This window comes from Vigna unguiculata, chromosome 6 (assembly GCF_004118075.2).
Source record: "Vigna unguiculata cultivar IT97K-499-35 chromosome 6, ASM411807v1, whole genome shotgun sequence".
Classification (NCBI taxonomy): domain Eukaryota; kingdom Viridiplantae; phylum Streptophyta; class Magnoliopsida; order Fabales; family Fabaceae; genus Vigna; species Vigna unguiculata.
In genome coordinates this window covers 28,495,427-28,522,104 of record NC_040284.1, presented here as the reverse complement: position 1 = coordinate 28,522,104, position 26,678 = coordinate 28,495,427, and the positions used below count along the sequence as shown (strand labels likewise).

At 28.1% G+C, this 26,678-nt stretch overlaps 2 protein-coding genes across 2 annotated transcripts; one reads left to right on the top strand and one right to left on the bottom strand.

The window, feature by feature from the left end:
* Positions 1–2,791: 2,791 nt before the first annotated feature.
* Positions 2,792–3,509, top strand: LOC114187443. Its single transcript, XM_028075704.1, has one exon. The coding sequence runs from the start codon at positions 2,882–2,884 to the stop codon at positions 3,233–3,235; it is 354 nt and encodes a 117-aa protein (XP_027931505.1). The 5' UTR covers positions 2,792–2,881; the 3' UTR covers positions 3,236–3,509.
* A 4,030-nt stretch (positions 3,510–7,539) lies between these two features.
* On the bottom strand, positions 7,540–12,608 carry LOC114188160 (protein DETOXIFICATION 40-like). The gene is made up of 8 exons (XM_028076711.1): positions 12,304–12,608; positions 11,188–11,530; positions 10,455–11,086; positions 9,229–9,285; positions 8,910–9,148; positions 8,240–8,358; positions 8,074–8,160; positions 7,540–7,825 (listed from the first exon to the last, which is right to left on the bottom strand). The coding sequence occupies exons 2-8, from the start codon at positions 11,500–11,502 to the stop codon at positions 7,757–7,759; spliced, it is 1,518 nt and encodes a 505-aa protein (XP_027932512.1). The 5' UTR covers positions 11,503–11,530; positions 12,304–12,608; the 3' UTR covers positions 7,540–7,756.
* Positions 12,609–26,678: the final 14,070 nt, after the last annotated feature.

The following is a 26,678-nucleotide window of genomic DNA, read 5'->3' as shown; positions in this document are numbered from 1 at the left end:
GATATGGTTTAACTGAGTAATTTAATGCTTATATCTATTAGAGAAATTTATATGGTTCTTGATTAGACTCATGATTCATTCATTTTAAACAAAGTGAACTCAAAATACTTCCTTGTACCTGATGTTACTTTTCACATTATGCACACAGACAGTTTATCTTAATAACTTTGTATATTTAATCATTCATTTTTTAAAATTAAATAATTCAATATATTATTGAATTTATAATCAAATATGGATATTTCAAAAATGATAATGATTTTAATTAATTACCTTGATAAAATATTTATGAATAAAGTTTATAGTAAACATCCAACTAAATCATGGTGAAAATTTGTTGAATAATTGCTTAAAAAAATTCTTAACAGTAGAGAAAAATTAGAAAACGTTAATGGACAAATGCTAACAAAAGAATAATCAGAGGAAGAAAGAAAGTTGATGATGAAGAATCTTTATCTTAGTAGACAACCAAAATCTATAATGATTACACTTAAGAAAAACAAAAGCAAAAACTGAGGAATAACGAGCAGAAGAAAATGGACAAAGAAAGTAATACAAAAAATGATAAGAACACAACAAAAATTAATGGTATGAATAGATTAATGTCCCACCACCATAATCAAAAAGTTATGATAGATAACGTTTCAACTTAAGGTCCAAATGAGTTAAACCAACTCCGTTGTTGGATTCTTTAACTCTATAGCACAACAATGTTATATTTATTTATTTTCATCATGATTTATATTTAATTACTCAAAATATGAAATATAACACAATAATTATGTCTAAATAATTATATATAAAAATAATTAACCATGTAAATATTTTATATTATCCTACATATCAAATATTTGAAATTTTTCATATATAATATATGCTTGTCCAAAAAAAACCTCTATTTGTAGTAACCTATTAATATAGTCAGATATGGTTAGTAATGTTCTATTATAAAATAATTCTAATATATATACATATTGTATATCATTGAATAACAATGTAGACATTGCTTTAAAAAGGGACATGGCTCTCTTATCAAAAGAAAGAAAAAATGTAAATGTTCCTTTACTTAGAATATTTGTTTTTTTCTTAAAATAATACATTTTCTCACACTAAAAGGAGTGGAACACACATTTAGGCATGTACATATTAAATACTGAGTTGGGTGTTGTTTGTGCAAATTTTGACGTTTTTTCTTTGACGAACAATTACTTTTAATCATTTTCAATAATTTTTTTTTTCTTTAAGAAGTGGTGCCAAATAAAGTACGATTATATGGATGGAATTTAAAGATCCCTACCTTAGAAATTTGGTCTGCTTTACACTGTGCAAGGCTCATGCTTTTCTCAAATTGTTCTTTGACTTAAAAGAGTTTCTTTGACTTCAGAAGTGCTTCCATCACGAGAAAGAAAGCAACTATAGCACAATTAAATGAATGTTTGAATTTCAGAATATGCTTCTTGTAGTCGGTGATATTATAAATTCTATTAGTATTCACACCACAACCATATCATAATAACAACATATTATGTCTAATCTGATTTTGTAAATTAACTTATAAATAGTGTATTTTTTTCTTAGAGAATTCATGTCACAAAAATATTTCTAATGTATAACAAATCATTATTTATTCAGTTATAAGATTTAAAAATCTCTAAGTATCTTCATCTGTAAATTCTTGAGTTGAGAATATTATCATGAATCTAATTTTTTATTTATTGGTGATGGTATTATTATAATCAAAATAATTTATGAATATATAATTACAATTATTGTGGTCAACGTATCATTATTTAAATTAGTATAATTCCCGCAGGCCGAACACGTCAATATGGTCCCTCCGTTTACTTCTTTGCCACACAAAATTTCAATTTCACGTCACAGTGTTCACCAAATTAGAAATTTTCACTTTCTTAAATTTCCTAATACAAATTGAACAAATAAAAAGTTACTAAGAGTCCAAATCCATCACAGTAGATAAATGTTTAAATTGCGAGTTGTAGTTATAGTTCTTTAGTTGGAAGAGATTGAAAGTTAGTTTGTGACTAATTTGGTTATAGTTTTTTCTAGTTTTCTTCCTCTATAATAATATAATCTTCGGACTTATATATGAAAAAGATAAGTAAAAGCTTATTAAATTAGTTGACTTTAATTCATAAGTACTAACTACAATAATTATGAAATTAAAAATAACAAAATTTAATTGGGTTGCTTAATCTGCTTTCAGATGATGTTTTTCTCTTTTTATTCTTTAAAAACACGGGTTAGCAAAATCAATTTAATTGAAATGAATTTAAAAATGAATACATTGATTTTTCTAAATCTATTCTGGTTTATTTTTTACGCATGTCATATTTTATCCAGGTTTTTGTAAGTAGCCAAATCACAACAAAAAATGCAGAAAAAATTCAGACTGGGATGACACTACCTAAGTTGGAATTTCATTTGGAATATTCAAATTAACTTTTTAGTTTCAATTGAACAATTTTCTTAGATTGAATGAAAAAGATTACTTTAAAATCTAACCAACCTATAAAGTATAATAAATTGTATTTTTTTAATCTGTTATCCTAAATTGAATTATATACTTGATGATTAAGTAATAATGGTTGGAGTTCTCCTTTCCATGGCAGTTTGTACTTGAGGAGAAGGATTCATTTTGACAAAATGATACACGCCAGTTCAGGCACAGTCATCATCTTCATTATTTTCAACAAAAAAATTAGTGCACATGACATCCTTCAATGGCCCCACCACCCAAAACTACACTATAAATTTAGTTTCAGACCTCTCTATGCTTATCAACTTATCACTCCTCTTTCTCTTTCACTCTCTCACTCCAGAAAAGAAACAAAAAAAAAAAAAAACTCATTTTTGAAGAAGAATGGATCTGTGTAGGAGCTCATACGCTTACTCAAAGGTGGAGAAGGAGGACCCTGAAGACATAATCCACAGAAGGGCACAGTTTTTGATCCACAAAGTGTTGGAGAAAGCAGATTCACGCAGAAAGCCATCGTGCCTCAGACTCAGAATTTGTAAGTTGAAGGTTAAGATTGGGAAGAGGCTAATGAGGCTGAGGAAGAGAATTATATCAGGTGTTTCCACACTCAGACTTGGCATTCATGGAAACTTCATCACTCAACTCAAAACATGGAAGAGACTCTTTGCCAGAGGAAGACAATCACAGACCCTCATTAATTACCCTTCCTCCTCTCATCAACTCATCATCACTACCTAAGTGTAAACATTTTACTAGGAAACTCGTGTTTTCTGCGACACAATCTCATGTTTCTGTCTTTTTGTTCTTTATGTCTTTTCTTTAGCTGATACAAAGATTGTGAAATCATATCAGTTCTGCCTGTAGATCAATTTTGAGTTGTTTTGTTCCTCTTTTTCCATCTCTCTCTTTTGGTACTTTCTTATGCAGAGGTAGATGAAACAACGATTTCTGTCTCTTGTGGAATAAGTTTCATTATTGCAGTCTCAAGTTATGAAAATGTCTTTTGGTAAAACGAATTGTTGACAAGTTTGGAGAGGTGACAGAGGAGCTATAAATATTATTAAGTGCTTGAGTTGAAATATTGAAAGGTTCTACTAGGACACTGTTTCTATCATATACAACTAGCCATACTTTAATCAAAACAATGGACACAACTAAGTTATTATTTATACCTGTAATCTCTGAATCATCCCTCTATCCCATTTTTCATGAGAAAATCTGGTGGACTTCCTTTATTGAAAAATAGAGTTAAAAATAAAAAGTGTTGAAATGCTGCAATCGCTGATGTGGTTTTGCACAAGTGATAGACACAAATTTAATGAGTATTAATCTTGAAAAGGACACGTTATGATGACATTGGGAGTGGACGGTGCAGTAGTTAAGTATGTGATGGTTGCTGCCATTGCCATCTGATATTGGATTATATGTATGATATGACGATGAACATCCTAATTAATTCCGAAGCCACATCAAATCAGGAACACGTTGTGCTGATACAATTACATTGTCTAGTTGATCCCAATCTGTGTCCGATAATGTATTATTAATAGGGACAATCACAAACTTCCCCAAATACAACTTCATTCTGATCAAATCAACTAGATGTATATTATAATTATTCAACTGTAAAAGACATCAATTTTTTTCTTATCTTATGGTACGAAAATCCTCCACTACTTGACGTTTTTCTTTTGTTCCGTTACCAATTGGATAATTTCTCAGATACTTATGGATGGAACATGAACTTGATAGAAGTCTTAATTCTTAAGGTAAACATGGTTGCAAGTTAGGATTCTTTCATTCTAAGATCTGAATGTGAATTAAAAAAGAAATAATAATAATTAAAAACTAGGTGTGAAAGTAAGTGCAAGCATTAATGAGAAAAATTATTGGAGAAAAGAGTCAACTCGTCAAATACAGCTTCCACTACACTAGCTTGGTGATCCAGCAACTAATTGTGTACACTTCTCACCATTAAATAATTGGGCATGTACAGGTGTATATGCAACCAAATGTTCCCATTGCTGTTGCAAGAACCCAGCCTGGCTAGTAAATATGAGACATCATTTACATTTTCTCAATTAACAATTCTTCCGTATCACAAATTTTCGCTAACTTGTGCTTCTGTTCCTCATCCATAACATGTAGTTTGTTCTCTCATTTCTCACCACAGAATTCTTTCTCCAATAAATTCTTATCGTTATCGATCGTTATCGTTGTTAAAGAAGTAGACTTTAAATCGAGTTATTTATAAAATAAAATTTGTTATTAATTATGGTATAAAATAACGAGAAGTAGCTGTTGCGAATGTGAAGGGACAAGAGGGAGCAGCGCGGTCCATGCACAGCACATTTGTTTGAAAAGTACAGGTTGTTGTATGAAGAGGCTGAACTCCACCCCACCATTAGCACGCTTTCACGTTTTGGAAAGCTTTGAATCTGACCAAAGTCAATGGTGGGGGCATGCATGAGCATCAATATTCTCACCTCATTTCAATTTTTATCACAGTTTTAGTGTTCTCCTATTTGTTTTAATAATAATATTATTATTATTATTATTATTTGATAGAAAATTTATTAATATTCCTTTTTAATACTTTTATTGACTTTTGGTTAAATACATAACAATGTTAGTCGCGCCATAAGTGGGTGAGCTATCACTACTACAATGTATTTAATTAATATAATGATGTGTAATGACACAAGTGTATCATTATGATGCTATGATCAAGAAATAAGGATACGTACTTACAAATAATATATGTTATGATGAAGACCAACTTATCCTAATTTAACAGGATAAAATGAGAAAATATTTAAATGAAGGAGAAAACAAGATAGTGTGAAAATGTAGAGTATGATTTAAAAAAGAAAAGAAGCTAGAATATTTATCAATAGCAAGACTGATTTATGAACAAAAATAACATAATCATAACAATAATTTAAACTCATTTTCTTAAAATTTTGAGTTAAAAATGATATCAATTATAATTTGAGAAAGAATTTCTCAAGTCTTTCTATAAAACATGTAATATATATATATATATATATATATATATATATATATATATATATATATATATATATATATATATATATATATATATAAAAGCATTTGAGACAATTATGTGAAAATAAACAAATAAATGACAAAGTAAATTTATGTATTTTCCTATTGTTTTCTTATTGTTTTTTATTTTCATTATACTTGGGATACGTTTTTCCCATCAGCTTTTCAAATATTGAATAATTACAAAATCAATAATTTCATTATTCATAATAATTTTCAACAAGATGGTAGAACATAAAATTACACTCAGAAATTTTCAATTGAACCCATTATATCTAATGTATTTTTGTTAAATATGTTTTCAAAAATAAGACAACAAATAAATAATATATATTTTTTGTATGCATACAGTGAAAGATTTACAAGGCCCAATAAATACTGTTATCTGTATACCTAGGCCGAACTTGAAGCCCAAAGTGCAACCCAAAGGAACTCAAATCAAATAATAACAGCCCAGCCCACATTTATATAGGCTACGGTGGTTTGCCATCCGCACCCAACTAATACCTCTATAGTTAATCCTTTACAAAACATTAATATTTACTTTTCACTTAATAGACCTACTATTAGGGGAGTAAATTCTATAAAAAATTATTAAAATAAGAATACAAACTAGTTTCATATTACCTCAAAATAAAAATAAAAGATTTGTAATGAATACCAAAGTTTAATTTGGTTATCTCTGAAGATAATTTAGTATAGAGAACGTAGTAATAATTAGTATTAAGTAGAAAACTGAGCTTATACAAAACATACATTGAAAACATTAAATAAATAAATATAAAAATAGGGACGAATGTAGTTACCAGATATAACCGGTTGAATTCCAAGGTGCTAAAATTACTTTCCTGATTCACTTAAAAGAGAATTTAAGAACGTCTGAACCTCAAATTATTGAGAAAGGAGAAAAAAATAATCGCTTCAACTTGTCTTTATTATTTATTTTTCTCAAACTTCGGTTAGCAAATGCTTCAAGTTCTTAAGAAATACTTCTTGAATAAGAGAAAATAGAATAAATAACTATAGAATTATTCTTAAATGCAACCAGAATTGATAAAAACATTTGGTAACCGAAGTTGAATGGGTACAAGAGAAAATAGTCTAAGTCTCACATTTACTAGAAATGAGAACAAGTGGCATCAGAGTTGATAGTTAAAAACCGGCTCAAACGAGTGCATTAAGGTCCTTGTATTGAAAGTCTCACACTTGAGAGGTATTGTTACGAATTGTTTCAATGGGGAGATACAACACCAATATGTATCAGGATTTTTTTTTTACAAATTTCAGTAGTGTTAATTTTTGACTCGGCTAACAAATAAATAATCATACAAGTGTTTTTTATTATATTAAGCTTTTTATTTGGGTCAGGTTAGATTTTTTTTAACCAACACATTGATAATTGTATTTTTGAGATTTTGGTTTGTATTTGGAGTTTAACATCCTTTTGGATTATTGTATTTTGATTCTATTTTGAAGTTTACTTAGACTTTAATCATAATTATAATTTAATCTTTTTTAGACTAAAAAAAATTGTATTTTTTTAATTGAGTAAATGGGTAAACTTGTTTAACCTACCAACCCGTGCTAGATCGGGTCAGGTTCAAATTTTTTTGGCTCACTAATAGATAAATTGTGTTAAGTTGACTCACTAAGTGGTCAACCCATGATGGATCGGACTGGACCGAATTATCTGTTTTTACATCTCTAGATAAAATGTACAAGAAGAAATTAATTTTAGAAATTTTTTTCCGATATAATTATTGGAGTTATCATTGATTTTTTCTTTCTTGCATATGGTGAACAGTTAAAACAAAGTATGTATGAGAGAGAATAATGTCCACGGTGATTTTATTAAATTACATAATTTTTCATGATGAAAGAGATGAGAACATATTCAAGGTCAAAAAAATGATTTATTAGATTAAAGAATTCTTATAACGAAGGAGATGAGGACACAATAAAGAACAAAACGCTTGAAGGAATTGAAAGGCTCATGACTATGTTAAAGAAATCCCACAACAGAGCAACTGTGGCTACATTTTTTTAATGAATTAAATCATGAAATGCAGTGGAGTTGAACAACAGTTCCAAAGGAAGTACAATTTGTCTTATTAAATATGCTAAAAAAATAGTTATGAGTACACCTTTTATTACCAACTTTTTTTTTTTCCTTTTACAAGATGAAACATTTCAACTCTCAACTTTAGCCTGTTTCTTCTGGTTCTCCCACTTCTCCAATCGTTCCTTCGTTATTTTTACCTATGTTCATAAAGTTTATCATATACATGGAATATGATCAATAAAACGAAACAAAATAGATTTTTTTTTACATACTTTTGGTGAATTCAGTGTCAAAATGAAGGTTAATAAAAAGGTGGAGGAACAATTGATGTGTATTTAGTTTCATTGATGATGGAGAAATGAATAATTTCCAATACAGATACCTAAGTGTTAAATTTGAATATTGAATCATAATGCTTAATTAGTCATTGATAAAGTAATATTACCTCTTTATCCCAATCAGTTCGAAGTGTGATCCATAATAAAATGAGAGTTTGCAACATTGTTCCGCCGATCATTCCCGACCATATTCCCTGTATATAGTATTACATAAATATATTTTAATGATGTAAATACAATAATTGATTTGTAAGGCCCAATAAATATTGCTACCTGCACGCCTAGGCCGAACTTGAAGCCCAAGATGCAACCCAAAGGAATTCCAATCAAATAATAACAACCCACATTGATATAGGCCACAGTGGCTTGCCATCCGCACCCAACAGCCACTCCTACAGAAAGTAGTGACTCTTACAGTTATTTAATTATTAAAATAAGAAAATATTGACTGAAAACAATAAATATATATTATTTAATTAATGAAAAATTATATGATTCCTATTTTTTTATTTTCATCATTTATTCTATTGACGTGATTTAGTATGAGTTATTGATTCTTTGAAATGAAAAAATACTGGTATATTTAATCTATGATCCATACTAAACCACATCAAAAAATCAAGAAATCAAGGATGAGAGTCAAAAAATAGGAATCACACACTACAAAAAGAACTCATATTTCTTACTAATTTTGTTTTGAATTTTTTTTGTAAGAAATACTTATAAATTTTGTTATGAAAACAAAATTGCAGGAAATTGCTGTCAATTTTTTTGCAAAATATTTTGTATAAAACATGTTTCACAACAAATTTTGTAGAAAATACATGCAAATTTTATAATTTTATAAGAAATAATTACCCACGAAAAAATTACCTGTCAATTAAATTTCTTAGAAAAAATAGCATTATTAGTAGTGATAATAGTATTATCCTTAATTAGTTACCAGATAAGACGGGTTGAACTCCATTGAGAATGAGAGTAACGGCCAAGTAGGGACAGAGGTCTGAGACAGCGTTGGCCACTATTTCACCATCTGTGAAAGCGTAACTTAAAACCCGACGAAGAGCAAGGACTACCACAGCTTCTATCACACTAATAATGAATGACACCATATTCACCATAATAACTGAGAATGCTGCAGACTTTGGATGCCCAGCCCCTAACTCGTTACCTACCCTCACACTGTTACATACAACAATCACATCTTTATCATATCTATATCTACATATGCATGTTGCAAAATCAATGCACAAAACCCTTACCTTATGGCTGCATTAAATCCAATTCCTATGTTGAACAGCAACCCTGATATTGACATGCTGCATACAGTAAAAAATTATGCTCCAGGGCTATTTCTTACCAAATACATTCTTTTAGTTTCACTTTCCACACTATGTGGACATTCATCTTGTGTACTAAAAAAGTGTACCGGATGGTGAGATTTGAGTTTTTCTTTCTTTATTGTATGATCATTCATGTGTGTAGGTATTCTAAAATTTGACTTTAAGACTCCTTTTTATATGATTTGTTCACATTTTTATTGACATGATTTTGGTCTTATTTGATTTTCAAATACTTAGCTAAATTGGCCTACTTTACATTAGTTTCACTTGTATACCCATTTGAACTTTATTCACATTTTTCTCCATGGTTTTTTTCTAGTTTATTACAAGTTTACCAACCCTTAAATTTGTGTAACTTTTAAGACCCAGATCCAAGTCAATAGGAGCATAATAAACTGTTTTTTCCTTTTAGCTTTTACGTTCCAAAAAACTAAAGACTAAGAGAGGTGTAGTGATAGGTCCAATCAATCGATTTTCTTTTAAATTAAGTCATTTTGAACTCATTTTTCTTTTAATCTTTATGGTCTAAACTAAAGAGCTAAATGGTGAGAGTTGTGTGGTGTTAAGTCCAACTAGTCGGTCCAATACTAGATCAAATAGTTTATAAAGAAAAAGAGTACATCGACTTATGATGTTATATAAAAGTGGAAAAAGATATTAAAGAGACAGGTCAGGTAAGGGATAATAGGCGATAAAAAAGTAATGAAGGAGAATAATAATAAAACAATGAGAAGACGAAAGAACTAAAAGGATTTGAGACTGAAAAGAGGAGATAAAGAGAGGCATATGAGAGAAAGGAAATATATAATACATTGAATGTTTTAATAGATGAGACTTCGATACTTTTGACTAGAATATATATATATATATATATATATATATATATATATATATATATATATATATATATATATATATATATATATATATATATAAACATTAAAAAAAAGTTAAGCTAGTTTATAAAATTTTAATATAAAAAATTGAAAAAAGTGAAATTCTTTATATAAAATTCAAGTTTGTTAAAAATAAAAAATAAGAATCGTACATTCAAACATATTATGAAGTCACGTTTTAAAAGTCGGATATAATTATATTGATTATTGGGGTTAATATAGTAATTGATTGAAGCAAGATTTACTTACCAAACAGAGATGGAATCAAGAGAAAGCTGGGGATTGTCAAGCAAGCCAGTAATGAGCACGAGCACCTGAAAATACCATGTCTCCAAACACAACATAACCGCGGACGCAGCCGAGAGCTTCACAAAAGCCCCAAGCCCAGACAAGGCCTCAATGCTAAGTCCAGTCCAAGTCCGCTTGAACCTAGGGGCAAGCACTATGTACACAAACTGGGCCACTACTATGATCCACCAAGACAAACTCAGTGTCAAGGAGGTCCCTATCAGCCCAGTATCAAACCAGTACACTGCCGCCCAACTCAGAAAAACATGGAGCAGCAACGTAGCCCCGGAGATGTAAGTGCTTGGCGCCACCACACTCTGCGCCTGCAGAAACTTCTGTATGGGGAAGTTCACCGCGTAACCGAAGATCTGCGGGATCAAACCGTACACAAACACCGCCGCAACTGAAGCAAGCTCAGGGGGTTCACCCAACAACAGAAGAATAGGCTCGCAAAAGATATACGCCACCGTTAATGGAATCCCAGTCACAACTAAAACAATAATTGCTCTCTGCATGTATACCCCTAGCATCTCATGCTTATTTGCTCCGTACGCTTGTCCACATAAAGTTTCCACAGCACTTCCCATACCCAGCTAAATCAATTACACACATAAAAACAAATACATAACCACAACTATTTATGAGTATATAAGATATATAAAGTTGGTAACTGGTGATCCGTACACAAATTTACCATGAGGCCATAGGCGAAGAGCTGAATGCCACTGTTGCCGAGATTGGCCGCAGCGAGTTCGAGGTTTCCGAGGTGGCCGGCGAAGGCTCGAGTGACGAAGGACATGAGGTTGTTGATGACATAAACGATGATTGCAGGTCCTGCAAGGGGAAATAGGAGGTTGAATTCGATCCATGTGGCCGAGAGGATGCGCTTGGAGAAGGGTATGGTGGTGTCCGATAGCACCTCTTCCAGACGGGATTCTGTTACGTGTGATGATTCATCATCATGGCTTGAGCTCAAGAAGGCTTCATGCAGTTCTTCTTCCCGTTCCATGTCTTATGCTTCACCAATCTTTTAATAACTTTAAATAGCAATAAAATGTACAATTAAATTATTTAATTAAAATGTATACTAAAATATTAAAATAATAATAATAACTAGCTGTATAGCACTGTATAGTACTGCAAATTTATGGGGTTGTTCATGGAGAATTAATCTGTCAGAAAACAAAAATATAAAAAGCTTGATAGATACCTGTACCATGCAAAACTAAATAAATACAAATAAGCAATATATGGCCCTTTCATTAAATTTGTAATAAATATCTTAAAACTTACTATTAGAGTACATGATTAAAAGGGTGTATAAAGTTATTTATAGAAATTTACAAATTTAAAAAAAATATTTTATAAAACACTTATCATATCTTATCATTTTTTTTAAAAAGAGCATGCAGAATACCACATGTTTTTTCATGAAAGCAATCAACCCATTGAAGCTGCCAACAACCCAATGAAAGTTTGTTGAATGGAATCATTGCAACTTACACATACAAACCCCTTTTGGTTCTTAGCTGCAGCTTTAAGCTCTGAAATGCAAACTTCTGATTTAGGACTGCACTAAGGGACGGAAGCATGGAGTCACATGGCTCCTCCTTTGCATCTCTCTATAATTGTTTTGGGTTTATCTCATTTAGGGTTATAACGTGTTTACGGTTAGTTTGCCCCATATCATTTAAAACACACGTAGGCAACATGATATAACCAGGCAAATCACAGAACCATAATACAGAAATTTAAAACACACCAAAGATGAGAATCTTCGCTATATATAACCAAAATAAGGAAAACTTACCAGCTACGAAGTCTTCTTGTGCCACCCACAAGAAACCGCGCTCTTCCTCTTTTTCCGTCTTTCAGCCTCGCCTTCTTCCTCTCCTCTCATACGCTCTCTGCTGCTAGCTTTTAAAACACCTCATTTTCTTTTGGGTTACACATATATATGATTGTGATAAATTAATATTATACCGTTTTGAAAAAAAAATATCATTATGAGAGTGTGATGCATTTAACTTTAAAATAAAAATTATTTAATTATACTATTTGTTTGTATTCTGCCTCTCTTTTAGAAAGTTGTGTTGGTCACGGGTACGAGACAATGAAAGTTGAGAAAGAAGAAAGCTGAAGAGGCACTAACTAAGTATCTTGAGTAAGACATAGAGTTGGTGACAAGATGTGTAAGGCCGAATGCAAAACCAATTTGAAAACTAATAACCCACGTACATATCGTGTTCAAGGGGAGCTGGTTGAACTATTGGTAAAAGTGAGAATAGAGTGAAAAAAATTGTACATTCAGTTCTTTCGTTAACAGTTTAAAGTAAAGTTGATTCGAAAGATTTGAAATAAAGGATCAAAAAGATTATGGGACCAACTCTCTTTACTAACCAAATTAACAACTAATGTTGATAAAAGAAATATTTATCTCCAAAATAACCTTAGTTTGATTTCGAATTTATCATCCAAACAATAAATATTTATCAAGATATTTCTATTTCAATTATTTATACATCGAATTATTGTCCCTCAGTCACATGCGTGTGAAGATAGAACCCTATTTTCCATTTAATTGTTTTGACTAATTGTCGAATGTGTGCAAGAGGGGATGTATCACGTTAGAGGATAGTAACATTCAATAGACAAAACAATAATTTAGAGGAACTGTACCTTATGAGCATGTGTGTTTTAACTTTAATAAATTAGTATTTGGTTTTAATTCAGATGAGAGTGGCTTTTTCTGTGAGAGTGATTGTTATTGTTTTAATAAAGATGAAACTTATTGATAGCAACCTTGACTGCTATTGAAAGTACTGGCATCATTATGATGAAGAGGAATGATGGAAAAACAACATTAACAGAGGATAAGGATATACTATCACTAGTACAAAAATTACATAGTAGATTGATTATTTAGAATATGTTACATCAAATATAGAGGATACTAGTAGTAAGAAGAGAATATGAAACGTGGTGGGAAGCGAGAAAAAGATGGGTGAGGGTTCTCTCAAAGAGAGAAAACGAAGCTCAACGTGAATAGTGATGTTAAAAAAAAAGATAACTATTAGATATGATTTTTTTATAACCCATATAAGTATTCTTAATTTTCTTGTTATTTTTTAAATCTAGATTTATATAGGCTTTTCATATAACCTATCTAATATATATGTGTCGGTTTCTTCTATAAACGATTTAATATATTTTTTAATATTTATAAAATTGATATCGTATTTTTAATTACATCGTTTTTTTTATCGACAAAGTATAAGTATTTATATGTATAGTGGAGTACTTGGGGTACTCCAACCCGTATACAAAAAATATATATAAAGTGTTTCCAGTTATTCTACCTTTATATATCAAGGTTAATGACATGTACATTTGGTATCAAAAATCCCTACCAACCAAACAAATGAAGGTGTTTCTATCACATCTATAACTTGTAAAGCAATATAGATTTATGTGTGCATTGCTAGGGAAGCATATTCAATAGAGCATACAAGAATTTGTGTTGCTATACTCCCTACATCTTTCCACACCTATAACTTTTGTGGTTGGTTTACCATTCATCACTTTCTCTTAGCTATGATTCCAGGACTTTGATGAAATTATTCAACTGTCTTTGTTTCCATATAGAGGTTTCACAGGGTGCTCTTGAAAACACATTGCATATTTCTTTCGTCGCATCAATATCCCTCGTTCAGTGCTTGTTGTTTTCCTAATTATGCCTTCGACATGTGTTCATCCCAGTTATGAGTGTTTTAGCAATCACCCTTTGACATTGTAATAACATGCCTTCTCCTTGTTATGGGTAGCTTTTGATTGCCCATTCTTCCCGTCCCTTCTGCCCTTTATATCCACACCTGTATCCAAACAAACCTAGAATATATTTGCTAAAATTCAACTCCTCCCCCTCCCTCCCACCTTCCATCTAACCACCCACCCCACAAATGTTCTTACCTTTGTAGTCCAATATTTATATGGTTTGCTATGTTATAGATCTGATGCAGTGTATAGGACACATGCACCAATCCGAAAAAGAGAAGCTTACCTTAGTGCTTTTATGTTTCATCCATGCCCACACTCTTAGTTGAGCCATACAAAATATTTCTTCTGCATTAGATATGGCGTTGCTAAATATTCCTATGTATCCATATACTCCACATGACAGCCACCCATACCCCCTTCCAAATATCATTCCCTTTATGGTTGAGTTCCAATACATGGAAATGTAGAAAGCTTTCGTAAGGCTGATTATAGTGGACATTCAAGATCCTTACCCAATTGTTGCACATGTTCCAGACTTTAGAGGCAACTTTACGATCAAAGAACAAATGACTTACGCTTTCTTCTTGCTCTCTACAAAGGGCACAACCATAATTATTCAATAAAACTCTTCTACGTCTAAGGTTTACCTTTGTAGGTACTCTCTTTAACATAACACGCCATGAAAAAAAAAAAAGAGGTTGGTGCTTAAATTCTGACTTTCAAAGATCATTTTAAGTCAACATTAATTTTGTACATATAAAGTGTTTAACAACAATAAACATAATGGTTGGAGGGTTTAAATTTGGTCATTTACTCTATAAAAGTCCAAGTCAATTACAATCTCAGAAAATGGTAATATGATTGTTTAAGGTGGATGTGCCTTATAGGAATTGTGCAATTTGCATTAATATAGTAAGCAACCTAAAATTCTATTTAGTTTACAATTCTAATTAGTTTACCTGAGGCCATGGAATATTTAACGAGCAATTTCACTAATGTTAAGTTTGTAGTGTGTGTTTATGTGTATGATTTTCATAGATAAAATTTTCATATAAAAATAAAAATAAGTGAAATTGTATAGATAAAGTACAACTTTATTAAAAATAAAAAGAAAAATTATTTTTTGACAAATTTTTATAATGTCAACATAATTAACATACCTCATTACCTCATTAGACAAAAGAAATGTTCGATATATCTTAGAAAAGAAAAAGAAATATTTGATGTAACTTGAAAAGAAAACTTTATTAAAATTTGTAAAAAATAAGTTTTTCAAAGTATTATAGTCAAAATAAAAAAAAATATTCAAATCTATCATGAAATCATATTTTAGAAATGCGACTTACTATTCGTTATAATATAGGGAACTATTCATGTTAATTATTATGTTTGATGTCTCACATTTTACTTTCCAACATTTTAATAAATTTTAATATTAAATGAAATTATTTATTCAAATATAAACTAAATTATTAAATAAAGAAGTAATAAAACTAGTTGTAAGGTTGTAGTTCCAATCTATACAATTATTTATGGACCACTCTATTAGAAACAAAATCCTGATAGATACCTACACATGCAAAACTAAATATAAATAAGCAATATATTTCATAAAATTATTTGAACTTAACTTAATATGTATGGTAATTTTATTATTTTTTTAATAATTATCTTAAAACTTAGTAACACTATATACATGATTAAAAGATTGTATAAAGTTGTTTTTAGAATTTTACAAATTTTAAAATAACTTAGATATCTATTTAAAAATTTATTTATAACTTGTTAATCTACTAAGTAACTAAACTATATATATATATATATATATATTATGTTTTTATTTTTGCCTCTCTTCTGTCTTTGTCCTAGGCATGAGTCTGACAGTTGAAAAAGAAATAAGATTGAAAAGTCTCTTAGTATCATGAGTGGAACATGATGTTGTGACAAAATTGTAAGGCTGAAGGCAAAACCAATTTGAATTCTAATAACTGATTTATCATAATAATTTAACTAAAATAAATGATTTTTGGGTAAATTATATCAATACTTCATCTGCTTATTTCAAATTACACATTTTATTTTTTGACACTTACAACAATTATTTGAGTAAATTACATATTTTAAAGCAGACACATATTATATAGTATAGGAACAACATGTGTAATAGAAAAAAATTACAAAAAATGTCAGAACTTAATTCATGAAAGACAGAGAACGATTATAGGCAGGGGCGGACCAAGACCTTAGTTGGTCCGCAGGAACCATGTCCCCATCCTAATGTTTTACTTTTTATAGATTAGTAATTAAAATTTATAATATATTTATAATTTTAAAAAAATAATTTAATTATATATAAATTTAATTATTTAATGAATTTAAAAAAAAAATATTTATTATCACCTTTATATTTATTTAATATTAATTAGTAATTTTATAACTAAATTGTTAATATCATATTCAATAAAAAATTAATTTAAAATTTTAATTTCAATATTTTATTGTTAATATTCTTAATTATTAAAATTTAAAAATCTATCAATTATTTTTGAACTATAGCAATCTTGAATAGAATAAGAAGTACATTTTATTTATTTAGTTTTTGTAAAACAAGATTATGAAATAAAATAGAAGATAAATTTTTATACATAATAAATTATTTACATTAAAAAAAATATAACCGAAAATTTATCAAAATTCTTCATATTTTATGATATTTTTTCTGCAATTTTTTTATAAAATTTATAAGAATTTTTTTCTTGTCATTTTTTTTAAATTTTAATTGACTTCTAATTCCTTCATGAATAATTATTTTTTACAAAATTTTAAAATTTACAAGCATTTTCTACAAATTTTTATGTGAAACCCTACATATTTTACTAAAAAATTGATAGCAATTTCTTATAAGTTATTTTTCATAACAAAATTTGTAAATATTTTTTATGAAAAAAATTTCAAAACAAAAACTTGTGGGAAATAAATGTTTTTTAGTAATATATGTTTTGGCTTAATTATTGATAAATTCAATAATTATGATTTATTATTAGATATATGTGATTTTTTTATGATTATAATTAAATTATATATTTATTTTTGTTGTACTAATGATTGTGATAAAACATAAATTTTGAAATATTATTTTCACTTCTCCAAAATTAATAGTCAATATCCATCACTTATAGATATAATTACACTCAAAAACTATGACCTAAAAACTTGAATGAGATACATCTGCGTATTTAAATATAAATAACTATGAACTAATAATGAAAAGCTTATGAAAGTATTTACATAACTGTTAGTTTTACAGTTCTTTTAAAGCTAATTATTAATTATTTTTTATATTTTTATAAGAGAATACAATAGAGAAAACAAATTTATTATATATTTATGAGCATGGGTGTAATGAATTAATATTTAGTGTTTTGTTTTGAGATAAGAGTGTGTTATTTTTTGTCTGTAAGAGATAATTTTTATTGTTTTTTTTTTCTTTTTAGGTTTCAAAAGTCATGGTTGTTGACAAAGGAAAATTTAAGCAAATTTAGTCATATTATTGGTTTTAAAAAAGAAAAGAGAAAGAGAAAGTAGAGAATTAGTAAAAAATAAATAAATGTAATGTAAGACACTTTTGATTTATATTCAACATTTTTTATAATTATTATTAAAAAAGTAATTTGTTATATATATATAATGATCAAAGCATTTATATATTAAAAAATTCTATTATATATTCATCCATCAAGACATAGTTTAATTGTAAATACAAATAACTTAAATTGTAAAGCTAAGTTTTGTTATAGTATGACAAATGTAATGCATCGTGTCTTAGTAGTTCATCTCATATCTTTAAAATTTTCTATGTAAAGTTTCTTCTAAAATAATATGTATAATTAAGTTTTGCATCGTGATTTGTCAATGGGTGTTTGTGGATACATTTCATCTCCTGTAATTATCTATGTATGCATGGGTGTATCAACATTCCTCGTTACAATTTTCACTACAACCAATTACAAATATTTTTAATCTATATTTTCTTATAAGCTCATCACAATGCGCTACCACCAGTTTTTACCTTGAAGGAAAACATAAGATTATAGCAATAAAGTCTTAGCTAGCAAAATTTTGACACTAATAAATAAAGAGAAAACAAATTATATCGAAGAATCTAATAATACTTATAATACTTGTGCTCATATTAATATACTAATAAAAGTAAGTAAAATGTACTTTTAAAAATTTAGTAGTTCTCTATCCTGTATTTTCGGTTTATTTTGAGTTGTAGAACTGTGAAACTTGTTAATAAGAGATTCTTGAGGGAATTTGTATTATCAAGTCAAACTTTGATTTGCATATGCAGTGTGTAAGAGTAATTATAACAAGCATAATGGTTGATACGTTGGGTCATTTAATCTAAGCCAAAGTCAATTACAATATCAAGAAATATGATATGATTATTTAAGGTAGATGTATCTTATTGGATCTGCAATCTACAATAATAGTAAACAACATAAAAATTCTTTTAGTTTACATTTTCTAATGAGATTATTATACCTATTACACGTGTTGCATTTTCTTTTAAGGAGAGGTGAGTGTGCAGTGTTGAAAAATCTCACAACTTATATATTTATAAAACAACTTCACTTAATGTTAATTAGATTTATACTTATTTTGATAATGAGAAAGGAAGTAGGTTGGTATGTTTAAAAAGATTAATTCACTTATTCAAAGGGAAAATAAGCTTATACTTGATAAGGTTATATATACATCTTATATGCATCAATTGGAAGATGGTTAATGAGTACCACATATTCACCCTTATCCTTGTTTTTGTAATTTTCTTCTCATAATTGAAATATGAAAGACTTGTCACGTCGAATATTGTCCTATTTCTTTTGTACTAAAGATTCTTGTGAAATATGAAATGTTCTGATCTCATGTTGGATGTCATATGCATATTCTTCACCACCCAAATTTATTAATAATTTTCTTTATTAAAAAAAGACATTAAAAGAATTAAATTAATTTAAATCATTTGCTAAAATTTTTAGTAATATCACGATGAAAATATATTTTTTTCACTAGATTGATGCATTTTTTCTTTTAATTCTTAACATTATTGCAACTCACCATCTTATTTTTCTGCCCAATTATTTGATGCTTAGAGAGGTTAAGATAACTTTTTATACTTATTACTTCATGACAAATTTAGTATAGGAGCAATGTTGCTCAAAATAATATTTTAAATTAGAAAAATTCATTACTTTTTTTTCAGTAATAATATGTACAAATTAATTATAATGTCTATAAAATTAAGTTAAACACCCATTTTAAGGTCAATTCTCGGATAAAACATTTAAATATACTTGTGATATCTGTAAAAGTAAGATAGATACCTAGTTAAAGCAATCATGCATCTAAACTCTATACGCAATTTGTTGACAAAGTATATCCTTAATGTGTGGTTAACAATCTCCCATTCTCATCAGAGAGTTAACAGAGTTTATTCCCTCTTTAAACAAACATAAAGAGAGAAAAAAAAAAAAACTTAATTGTAAGTTGTTGAGGTTCATTTAATTGTTTTAATTTCATTTTTTTTAAAATACACTTTTAAAATTTCTCTTAATCAGATCTGGCAGAAATAGTGCTCACATTTTGAATTAATGAGAACCTATATATATATATATATATATATATATATATATATATATATATATATATATATATATATATATATATATATATTGGAAAAAAAAAATTCCACTTTTTTTTCACTTTTACTCTTCAAGTTATCATTTTATTTAATTTAACTGATTTTTAAATTTAACCATTTTTTCTAAGTTAAATAAATAAAAACTATCCAAAACTAAATTGTAAAAAAAAATTACTTTCTTAATTATAATTTCATTATTTTTTGTCATAAAAAAAGTGAATACACATTCGCTATTCACGTGTAGTTTTACTTGTTTATATTTATATATAAAGGTTTATATATATAGGATATCCCATTTTGGTGTCATAGATTTCTATTTTTAAATTAATTCTTTAATTAATAACCATTTTTTACAATTAAAATAATTGTTTTATCATTTTTACCTTTTAAATAATCATTTTATTAGTTTTAACTATTTCATTCATTTAATTCTTTTTAAATTAATAATTTTTAAATTAAATTAAGTATCTTTAATAAATAAAAAATTATCTACAAAATAAATAAAAAGATATTTGTAAAATCCCAAAAAATGGTACTTTAGAAGTGATAGTGGTTTAAAAATAGTGAGACTCGATTATTTTAATATTAAAAAGGTTTTAGTATAAATAGAATTGTTATAAACGAGTTTCATTATTTTAAAACACATCATCTCTCTAAAAAACACTTTTCTAGAGCTCTCTGACTTCTCTCTAAAAGTTCTGTCTTTCTGGTCGTCTGATTGAAGAACCGAGACCGTAGGATTGATCCTCTCGATGAGCTCTTCAATTTGGACCGATCAGTTTCTCCGTTCGTGTAGGTTAAGTTTTCGTTGTCTTTTTTATCTTTTTCTATTTTCTGTTGCATGTAAGCACTCTACTGCTTGCATGTGTCATTTTATTTATCAATATGAGTCTCTGTTGATCAGTGATCATAATGGTATGTCCTGATCGTTCTTGTGATGTTTCTATATGTAGATAGAGCATCCTGTGGAGTTAGAGACGTTTGGCGTTTATAGAGTTGTTTAAGCAGGATACCAGGTAAGGGAAGCTAATGTCTGTTATGTTTCACAAACCTGTTAGGATTGTTATTATATGATTATTCTATAATTAACTGATGTGTTTGATATGTGAATTGGGTTGTGATGTTTGAAAACGATAAATACTTAGGTTTTATCTGTTGCTTGAGAATAATTGTATGTTATGGGTGCAATTGGATGCAATTGGTGTGAATATTTTGATAGAATTAATGTTTAATACTCGAATGGTCTTTGGTGGAGGTTTTGGAGTTGTATGGATTGGTTGAATAGGTATAATTATGCTTAAATTAGTTTCTGTAGAATTATGCAGAATTGCTTACGCGCTGGGCGAGCCTACTCGCTGGGCAAATAAGTTGATATGCAGGATTATGCAGAACACTGATCTGCAGAATTATGCAGATTCACATACTCGCTGGGCGAGTGCTACTCGCTGGGCTAGCATGGGTCAGTGGCTGGGCTAGTGCTGCTCGCTGGGCGAATTTCCAAGTAAGAAACTTCAGACCTTGACCAGTGGTTGGGCAAGTGTACTAGCTGGGCGAGCATGAGCCAGTGGCTGGGCGAGTACTACTAGTTGGGCAAGTGAGTCAGAATCTGAAACTTGTATTTTTGGAGTTAAATTGGGTGGTATTTTAGTTCTCATAGAAGCTTTGTAATTATTATGAATGATGCGTATATGGTATGAGATTGTTTATATAAGACTGAGTTGAGATTGGTTGATGCTAACCTAAGGAGGATTAGTAGTGATTGTGGTAGTGTATGCATTGAGGTAGGGATTGTCTTGGCAGTTATCCTGACGCTCTAATAACCATTCAAATTCTCAAGTAGAGAGGAATGGGGTATGTGGTGAGAGGAGCAGGAGGTCCTAGCCTAGGGATTTTTTCTTGACCATAGGTGTTAACGGACTGACCTTGTATGTGGTAGAGTTTTGACTCTTAATCTGTCGCTCTGCAGAGCATGAGATGCCACTACAAGTGCATAACTGACTGGATCCGACCTTAATGCATGTATCCGGATTAGTTGAGTCGTAGTTTAGAAATATGTGTGTGTGAATATATGCTTGTTTATAGTTGTTAGATATATCAATATTATATTGTTTAAGAAAATTCTTTGAAAGTCATTAGCTTACCCTTCTTCTGTGTTTTTGTCTTGTGTTGTATGTTTTCCTTTTGCGATGATCACCTATTCGGTGGGAGCAGTGGTGGATGTAGTTTCAGAGACACCTCTGGAGGTTGAGGAGCTATCTTTTAGGTTGAAGGAGGTCTCAGTGGAAAGTTGTTGTAAGTAGTTAATTTGTGTTTAGAGTTAGAAATGTTTGGTATGTATAGTTGATATATTTATATAGTCTGATCATTTGTAAGACTGTATTAATATACTTTATACATTTGTTTATCTGTTTTGAACAGTAAAGTGGAATATCCTATTTTATTATTTTTAAGCTGCTAAAATTGAGATATTACAATATTTATAACAAAATTTTAAAAAAAAATTATATTTATTTTTAAAATTAAAAAAAGTGAACACACATGCAAGCATGTGTTTTCACTAATCTATATAGAAAGAATGTCCTATTTATCCACATTTTAAATTTTACCCTTCAATAAATAATCGTTTTTAAAATTAAAACAATTGTTTTACTTTTTTACATTTTGAGTAACTATTGTTTAAATTTAATTGTTCCATTTATTTAATTTTTCTTTTAAATTAATATTTTTAAAATAAAATAATTATTTTTAATAAAAAAATTATCTACAAAATAAAAAAATTACAATAAAATTTAAAAAATTATTATATTCACTTTTAAAATTAAAAAAATTGGAGACACAAGCGGACATGCTTTTCAGTAATTTTACTGATAATAATAATAACAACAATAATAATAACAATAATGATAATAATATATATTTATGTATTGTTCACATTTATATTTTCAATTTTACCTACCTAAATAATCATTTTTTGAAATTAAAACAATTGTTTTATCATTTTCGCCTTTTAAGTAATATTGTTAGATTTAACTGTTTCATTCATTTAATTTTTCTTTTATTTTATTTCTTTTAACAAAAATAAGTATCTTTAATACAAACAAATTATCTACGAAATAAATAAAAATATTTACAATAAAGTTTAAAAAATCATTTATATTTAGTTTAAATTACACATTAAGTGTCTATTTTCGGTCAGTTTTGTCAATTTGTCTTAATATTGTTTTTCAATCAGGTCATAATTTTGTCAATTTTTGTCAATTTGGTCTTTTTTGCTAATTTCGTTTTAATGATTAACGGTAATGAACAATGGTTGTCACCTGTCACTTCGTTTTTTTCTTTAATTAGGAACAAAAGTCCATGTGTCAACCCAACAACGTGCCAACGTGTCAAAGTTAATATTTTATATTCAATTTAATCTCATTCTTTTTTAAATGGAGTAATTTTGTCCATCTCCAAATTCAGACCAAATTTGAATTTTATATATGTTATAATTATGTTTTTATTAAAATTTAAATTTTTATTAAATATTTTTTGAAATATTACAATTAATTTAAAATTTTAGATCAATTATATTAATCCTTATCCTTACAATTTTCATTCCAATTTTAAATTAATCGTAGACCTAAACAAAAAATATTTAATAAAAATGTGACTTTTAATTAAATCATTATAACATTTATATAAAATTAAATTTGGTCTCCATTTAAAGAGAGAAAAAGTTCTTCCATTTTAAAAAGAAATGGAAGTAAATTGAGAAAAAATAATAAAAATATACCAAATTGAATATAAACATTGATTCTGACATGTGACACGCTGTTAGGTTGACACGTGGACATTTTAAAAAAAATCACGAAGTGACACGTAACAATCACAATTTATTACCATTCATCATTAAAACGAAGTTATAAAAAATTGACCAAATTGAACAAAATTGACAAAAATTAAGATATCACTGGAAAAAACATTTAGGACTAAATTGTAATTTAACATTATATTTGTTTTTAAAATTAGAAAAGTGAATATGTTTTCACTGGTATATATAAAGAATCTACATTTTGTCTTCCAAATTTACTCTTTTAGTAAATTTTTTATTAAAATAATTATTTTATTAATTTTACTTTTTTAAGTTATCTTTTTTTTAAATATAATTTTTTTCGATTGAATTATTTTTTTAAACTTAAGAATTAAAATAAAATAAATTATAAAAAGGTATTACTTTTAGAAAAAATAATATAAAATAAAAAATAACTATAAAATAAATTATTAAATTAACTAAACAAGATTACTATCCTTATTGGGGGTAAAAGAGGTAAAGCACAAAACATTCCTTGAAGAATAGTTATATGTGTGAATGATGTTCTGTTTGATCAGTTCAATGTCAACTATATCATGAATTCGTGAGAGTCAAATGATGTCATGAATCGTTGAGCAGTGGCTTTTTGAGTAATCGGTTGGATTTTAGAGTTTTCACGCTTAACTATGAAATTGGTTTAACAAGAAAAAAAAAATAGCATCACGATTATCGTAGAAGAATCTAAATTGAACACAAAAGAACACTTCTCCAAGAGATATAGAACTGGAAATTCCTATGATACTTCAAATGCATATAAATCTCATCAAGTTTCTGTATAACCTATGCTTTCTAAAATTTCTATATACAAAAAATTTATTACACAAACACACAAGAAGAATCATGAATCAACTATGATGTATGAATACGATACGTGTATTGGATATGACACATAATTGATATGTCGATATGTTTATTTTCAAAATAATAAGATACGATACGTAATAGATACGTGATATATGAATATCGAAAAGTAAACAATAATTCTTAAAAACATAATAAATATATGATTGTTATTACGTGAATTCAAAATAAAATTATATGTACTAAAGTTGTCCACATAAAAAATATAAATTATTGTTATCATAAAAGTACCTTTACAAGAAAATTATCAAATAATCCAATTTTAGTAACCAAAAATATGTTTGAGACCAATTTTCTAATTACAAATCAATTTAGAGATCAATTATTTTGGTAGTCAAAACTTTGGTAGTTAATATTTGTGACCAATGTAGAAATCAATTTATAATAGAAACTATTTTAATTATCAATTTAGAGACTAATTATAATTTTTTGAAACTATTTTAGTTGCTAATAATTTTTAGTTTTTAAATTGGTATATAAATTTGGTCATTATATAGTGACTAATTTTTTTTAACTAAAATTAGTCATTATTCAAAAAATTTATGGTAGTGTTAGTGTACTACGATTTTATAAATTAAATATTTCATTAATTAGTATCGATAAAGTATCCTAAAGTAACAAACATGGATACGTGTCGCACACGGATACACAACCCATGTTAAAGTGTCGGTGCATCATAGTGAATCAAGAAGATCCCTCATAAATTTAATAATATTTATAGTTAGGTCCCTATTAAATTTAAAAATTTTGCAAGTAGGTCCCATATAAATTATAACTTTTACATGTAAGTAGTTGAAAATTTTAAAAATTTCGAGGTAATTCCCTTTTAAATAAAAAATATTTGCAAGTGAGTCTATATTAAATTTAAAAATTTTGCAAGTAGATCCCTCATAAATTTAAAACTTTATAGATAAGTCCCTGAAAAATTTAAAATTTTATAGGTAGGTCCTAATAAATTTAAAAGATTTGTAGGTTTTTTGATAAATTTAAAATATTTACAGGTAGTTTCATGATAAATTTAAAAACTTTGTAGGTAAGACCCTCGTAAATTTAAAATATTTGTAGGTAGGTCCTTGTTAAATTCAAAAACTTTGCAAGTGAGTCCCTTATAAATTTAAAACTTTGGAGGTAAATCCATGATAAATTTAAAATATTTGCAGGCAAATCCCTCATAAATTTAAAAATTTTGCAGGTAAGTCCTGATAAAATTTAAATATTTGCAGTTAGGTCTATGATAAATTTAAAAACATTGCAGATAAGTCCCTCATAAATTTAAAAATTTTGTCGGTAGGTACCTTATAAATTTAAAAACTTTGTAGGTAGGTCTAAGATAAATTTAAAATATTTACAAGTTGGTCCACCGATAAATTTAAAAACTTTGCAGGTAAGTCCCTCATAAATTTAAAAAATTTGCAGGATGTCCCTACTAAAATTTAAAAACTTTGTAAGTAGGTCCCTTATAAATTTAAAACTTTATAGGTAATTCGTTGAAAATTTCAAACAACTTTGTAGGTAAGTTCCGGTTAAATTCAAAATATTTGCAGGTGAGTCCCTGTTAAATTTAAAAACTTTGTAAATTGGTCCGTCATAAATTTAAAACTTTACAGGTAAGTCCCTAAAAAATTTAAAACTTTGTAGGTAGGCGATAGGTCCCTAATAAATTTAAAAGGTTAGCATGTAAGTCTGTGATAAATTTAAAATATTTGTTGGTAGGTTCTTAATAAATTTAAAAACTTTGCACGTAAGTCTCATAAGAATTTAAAATATTTGCAGGTAGGTCCCTGTTAAATTTAAAAACTTTGCAGATAGGTCTCTCATAAATTTAAAATTTTGTAGGTAGGTCCTTGATAAATTTAAAAGCTTTGTAGCTAAGTCTCTGATAAATTTAAAATTTTTACAGGTAGGTCCCTGATAAATTTAAAAACTTTAAGGGTAAGTTCCACATAAATTTAAAATATTTTTAGGAAGGTCCTTGTTAATCTTAAAA

Bases quoted from the DNA above. Each gene is read 5' to 3' on its own strand.
- LOC114188160 (XM_028076711.1), bottom strand. From the start codon at position 11,502: ATGGAACGGGAAGAAGAACTGCATGAAGCCTTCTTGAGCTCAAGCCAT. The intron at 8,359-8,909 runs GTAACTAATTAA...TACTTTCTGTAG, and splicing joins AGTTCAACCCGTCTTATCTG to GAGTGGCTGTTGGGTGCGGA. The intron at 7,826-8,073 runs GTAATATTACTT...TTATGAACATAG, and splicing joins GAACTGATTGGGATAAAGAG to GTAAAAATAACGAAGGAACG.
- LOC114187443 (XM_028075704.1), top strand. From the start codon at position 2,882: ATGGATCTGTGTAGGAGCTCATACGCTTACTCAAAGGTGGAGAAGGAG.